Here is a 5,775-nt window from a genome sequence, read left to right as displayed (position 1 = left end):
TAAGCATTCAAAAGGTTTCTCCCCTGTGTGGGTTCTCTGATGCCTTTGAAGATCGCCATTCAACCTGAATCTCTTTCCACATTCTGAGCACTCAAAAGGTTTCTCCCCTGTGTGGGTTCTTTGGTGCAGCTGACAATTGCCATGGTGACTGAATCTCTTTCCACACACTGAGCATTGAAAAGGTCTCTCCCCTGTGTGGGTTCTTAGATGCAGTTGAAGAGTGCTGCTTCGACTGAATCTCTTTCCACATTCTGAACATTCAAAAGGTTTCTCCCCTGTGTGGATTCTTTGATGCCTCTTAAGATTCCTGCTTAGCCTGAATCTCTTTCCACATTCTGAACATTCAAAAGGTTGCTCCCCTGTGTGAGTTCTTTGATGTTCTAGAAGACTGCTACTCTGAATGAATCTCTTTCCACACTCTGAGCATTCAAAAGGTCTCTCCCCTGTGTGGGTTCTCTGATGCAGTTGAAGATTGCCATGCTGACTGAATCTCTTTCCACACTCTGAGCATTCAAAAGGTCTCTCCCCTGTGTGGGTTCTCTGATGCTTTTGAAGATACCCCCTCTCACGGAATCTCTTTCCACACTCTGAGCATTCCAAAGGCTTCTCCCCTGTGTGGGTTCTTTGGTGCACAAGGAACTGTGATCTACTTTTGGAGTACTTTTCACACTGAGTGGATGTACTTGCCTTCATTATCCTCTGCTTTGGAAGATGTACATTACGCCCTCTTCCATCTCTCTTCTCAACCAGACGGCTGCCTTTCTTTCTCTTAGGTCTGCCTTGATTCCTGATGTTTTCTTTCAAGTCTCCATTTTTAACTCGATCCGGCAACTGCTGATCAAGTTCCTCACCCTTCTCATTCCTCTGATCATCCTCTGCTGCAAGAAAGAGAGAAATTCTATTAACACCTGGGAGGGCAGGTAAGGTCCAAAGGCATCTATTTGACTGCAGGAGGAAAGGACTGACGGCCCTTCAGCCTCTCCCAGCTTGCCTGACTCTTAACCCCCCCCTCCACCTTCACTCTGAAAATCTAGTGAAGGAGGAGGAGGAGATTGGATTTATACCCCACCCTTCACTACCCAGAGGAGTCTCAGAGCGGCTTACAATCTCCTTTCCCTCCCCCCCTCCCCACAAAAGACACCCTGTGAGTAGTGTTCCCTCTCAGCTGAGTTAGTGTGAGCTAGCTCACAGTTTTTTTAGCCTCCGGCTCACACATTTTTATCTTAGCTCAGGAAGGATGGCTTCGGCCAGGACACCTTCTCTGCCTTCGGTCATGGCCACCACACTGGCCTCAGTTGCCCCTGGGGAAGTAGCCGGAAAGGCCTCAAAATGTTTTGCTGTTCAACAGAAAAGAGTAAGAGTCCAGGAGCACCTTAAAGACTAACAGGATATTTTGTAGCTTATGAGCTTTCCTGAGTCAAGGCTCACTTATCACAGAATCACAGAGGCAGAAGGAACCTCCGGGGGTCATCTAGTCCAACCCCCTGAACCAGGCAGGGAATTCACCAATACCTCCCCCCCCTCCACACCCGCAGTGACCACTGTTCCTCACCCAGAAGATGACGAAAAATCCCTCCAGAATTGCTTCCTGACCCCAAAGAGGTGTAAGAAAGGGCCATGAGAACTAAGCACTGAGGCAACCCTTCCTGCCCTCCCATCTCATCATCTGACTAAGTTCACAGAATCCACACTGAAGAGAAGAAGAAGAGGTTGGATTCATACCCCACCCTTCACTACCCAGAGGTGTCTCAGAGCGGCTCACAAACTCCTTTCCCTTCCCCTCCCCACAACAGACACCCTGTGAGGTAAAAGATCTATACTCCGCCTTTCACTACCCAGAGGTGTCTCAGAGCAGCTTACAAACTCCTTTCCCTTCCCCTCCCCACAACAGACACCCTGTGAGGCGGGTGGGGCTGAGAGAGCTCTTGACAGAAACTGCTCTTTTTCAAGAACAGCTCTTATCAGAACCACAGCTTGCCCAAAGTCATCCAGCCAGGTGCACGTGGAGGACTGGGGAATCAAACCTGGTTCTCCCACATTAGAGTCTGCGCACTTAACCACGACACCAAACTGGCTCTCTGTCAGATACTTCTTCTGAAGAAGGGAGCAGTGACCCACGAAAGATCACACCCTACCAAAAAAAATCCCATGGGTCTTTCAGGCGCTACCGGACTCTTGTTCTTTTCTACTGCTGCAGACAAACTAACACGGCGACCCGTCTTGATCTGTCTCCATGCTGTTCAATCATCTGCTTCGTGCATCATGCCATGGGTAGCAATCCACACCTTTGGCACCCGTGAAAGATCCTTACCCAGAGAGATCACGTTCCCGTAGTTCTCCCGCATGACTTCCCTGTAGAGAGCTCTCTGGCCTGGATCCAGCAGGGCCCATTCTGCTGGGGTGAAACCAACAGACACCTCCTCAAAGGAAAAGGGAGACTGAAAGGAAAAGTGGATTACCCTCATCAGAGATCATGCCAGGTAGAGACTGCACACACTGGAATGGTGCCGTCTGGGACAGTACAGGATGTATGGTGGTTGGGCATGGGTAAAGGCGTTCAGAGCCTCTCTCACCCAAGCCATTGTAGAAACTGCAGGAGCAAAAGCCCCCCTGAGAAAGGGGGGGGGACCCAGGCCGTCCCACGCTCATCTCCCCTACCTGGACTGGAGGTAAAGCCGGGGCTTCCACGCCTCCGAAAAGATGATGGTTCTGCAGCATCTCTCCACTGCCTGTTAGCAAGAGAAATGAGGGAGGAAGGGTGGAAATGATGTTGCACAGGAGTCATTTCCTACAGGAGCGGAGCTCCAGCAGTAAAGAGCCCAGGGGGCGGGCACATACAACAAGCCCCACCCCCTGCTCCCAGCAGCCCTCAGTCAGAGCAAGAAGCAGCCAGGTAAGCTGCAGAGCCCCCACTGCCCCCCCCGGCCCAAAACAGTCCAGTGGCACCTTTAAGACCAGGTTTTATTCAGGTACAAGCTCTCCCTCCTCTGCGAGGACAGATCTGCATGTTCCCCCCCCCCCAATAGCTAGCAATCCAAAACAGTCCAGTGGAGCCTGAGCGGTGGGCGTTGCCTTCTGACACACTTCTGGTGATGTCAGGGGGTGTGGCATATGCAAATGAGTTGTGCAAATGAGTTATGCAAATGAGTTATGCTAATGAGCTCCTGCCCCTCTTTTTCTACGAAATGACCCCTGATGTTGCATGACAGGTCACCATCACATCCGGCCCAAAAGCCAGGTGTCACTTGAGCGCTTTTAGAAGCTCTAGGGTAATATCAGTTAACTTTCAGATCCTCTCTTGTGCTGCTAACATCACAACCAGGTTTTCAGCCAGGCGCAACCTGAAGATGACGTCCCATGTGCCCCAAGACCCACCCCAGCGCTGTCCCCAAAGCTCCTGGGAGGCGCCAGGCCACAGCCTCTCGCCCCTGCTCCAGCGTCCTATTCCCCACACGGGCCCACCGGATGCCCCTATAAGCACGGACACAGGCGCCAATGTTTTCCGTGGCTCTTGGGAACTGGTTTTCCATGCTCTGCTGCCCCAGAAAGTGGACGCTCCCTTTGATTCGCCAGTTTGAATAGCTCTGCCTGGGTTTTTCTAACTTTTCTTCTTTTTCTGAGCCACCTTCAGTTCCTCTTCTGGAAGGAAGGTGACTGATGGATATTTTAATTAATGGGAGGAATTGCCCTCCATCAACTTATCTAATACAGGGGTGTCAGACATGCGGCCCGGGGGCCAGATCAGGCCCCCAGAGGGCTTCTATCAGGCCCACCAGGGACTGGCTGCCTCCTGCTTCTTCCGCCAGTTCTGCTGCTGCTGCTGCGTCGTAGCTTGCTTTCCCAGACTCTCTCAATCACTCAAGAGAGATAGATGGGCAAGCTTCTGCTCCCTGCCCTGGGGCTGAGGCACCCCCCCCTCCCCGATTGCAACAGCACAGACATTTTGCTGCAATAATTCAGAGCAAGAGGTGTCCGTTATCAGAGACTGTTAAGAACATAAGAACATAAGAGCCAAAGGCCCATCCCGTCCAACACTGTGTCACACAGTGGCCAGAAACACCAGGTGCCATCAGGAGGTCCACCAGTGGGGCCAGAACATTAGAAGCCCTCCCACTGTTGCCCCCCCCAAGCACCAAGAAGACAGAGCATCACTTGCCCCAGAGCCCCTATCTATACCTTGTGGCTAATAGCCACTGATGGACCTCTGCTCCATATGCTTATCTAATTCCCTTTTGAAGCCGTCCATGCTTGTAGCCGCCACCACTTCCTGTGGCAGTGAATTCCAAGTGTGAATCACTCTTTGGGTGAAGAAGGACTTCCTTTTATCTGTTCTAACCCGACCGCTCAGCAGTTTCATGGAGTGCCCACGAGTTCTTGTATTGTGAGAAAGGGAGAAAAGTACCTCTTTCTCTACCTGCTCTTTCCCATGCATAATCTTATTAAATTAATAAACAAAATATTGCAAGAATGCTAATGTTTCAGGCATGTGTTTTATTTTTTATGCTAAGTAAAAAAAAAACCTTTGCATTTGTATCCTTTATAAAGTTTATATCTCTGCTACCTGGCGTTACGTTTTATGACACATATGGCCCGGCCCAACAAGGTCTCTTTTATGTCAGATCCGGCCCGCATAACAAATAAGTTCGACACCCCTGATCTATAGCGTTGGCAACCCTAGACCCAAATGACAACCACAATGCAAAAATCTTTCTTGGGAAGAAATTCTCAGCTGAGATGGATTCGGGAACAGTGGCTAGGAATGAGTCACACTTGTCCCCTTATGTGAGGTACTTCAGTCACCCCTTTTCCCCCGTGCTGGCCGGGCGCAAGCCATCTTCTCACCATCGAGTGTGCAAAAGGCAAGCAGGATATCTTGCTCAAAGGATCCATCAAAGTCTATTTCGCTGTATTTGCATGCAATGGGAGGCCATTGCCTGGAAGAGCCTTGTGTTTTTCTCACGTTCTAAAAACCTACAAAAGTATATTTTGGTCCCGTTCACACGGAGCATTTGTAGCGCTAAAGATACGGATGATAGGTGGATTTTTCGGGCGCGATCACACCGCAACATCTGGGAAGCGTAGTGCACCCGTGGCTAACCCGTGGCTTCTTGCTGAAGATACGGAGTAAAAAACTAATACATACGGTGAGAGACGGAATGGGAAAGAGACCAAGCAATGCATCCTCCCCACTCCCAGACTCTGCACCCGTCCATCAGCAGACCCGCTGAGTTATCTGGAGGGACAAGACATTCTCTCGTAGAAGAGGCTGCCGAAAAGGCTGCTAAATCTCCCACTTGGATGGTTGGCACTTGGACAAACATCTCTCAGGGAGACTTTGGGAGAAGGTCGGACATAGTTGCTTATTTATTTATTTTTGTGTTTATACCCCGCCCTCCTCACGACATACTGGACATACCTGGAGGAAACCCCCTCACCTGCTCTGCCTGCCTCTTCTCCTCTGCCTGACTCAGGAGGAAGCCTTCGGCCAGGGCCACCGCCTGGGAACTGGTCTCCGGCCCGCATTCCCTGACCCAGCGCTGCATTTCCCGGGGCAGGAGGGCCAGGAACTGCTCCAGCATCACCAGGTCCAGAATCTGCTTCTTGGTGCGCCTCTCCGGCTTCAGCCACTGGTTGCAAAGTCGATGGAGCTGGCTGCAAACCTCTCGGGGCCCATCGGCTTCGCGGTACTGGAACTGGCGGAAGTGTTGGCAATGTACATCTGAGGTCGCCGTGACTGGATAAGGTATCTCTGGCACGGTGCCTTTCTGGAATTCA

The 5,775-nt window shown here is 51.0% G+C and overlaps 1 protein-coding gene across 1 annotated transcript; it reads right to left on the bottom strand.

Moving 5' to 3' along the window:
- Positions 1 to 5: 5 nt before the first annotated feature.
- LOC107120841 (gastrula zinc finger protein XlCGF49.1-like) lies at positions 6 to 5,765 on the bottom strand (the record flags this gene model as incomplete). Its single annotated transcript, XM_015423612.1, has 2 exons — positions 6 to 591; positions 5,532 to 5,765. Coding segments are annotated over 2 exons (820 nt in total), but the record flags the coding sequence as incomplete, so codon positions are not given.
- Between the last annotated feature and the right edge of the window lie 10 nt (positions 5,766 to 5,775).

Source organism: Gekko japonicus, unplaced genomic scaffold, assembly GCF_001447785.1.
Source record: "Gekko japonicus isolate JY-2015 unplaced genomic scaffold, Gekko_japonicus_V1.1 scaffold5183, whole genome shotgun sequence".
NCBI lineage: Eukaryota > Metazoa > Chordata > Lepidosauria > Squamata > Gekkonidae > Gekko > Gekko japonicus.
The sequence above is the reverse complement of the archived record's forward strand: the minus strand, read 5'-3'. Positions and strand labels throughout refer to the sequence as shown.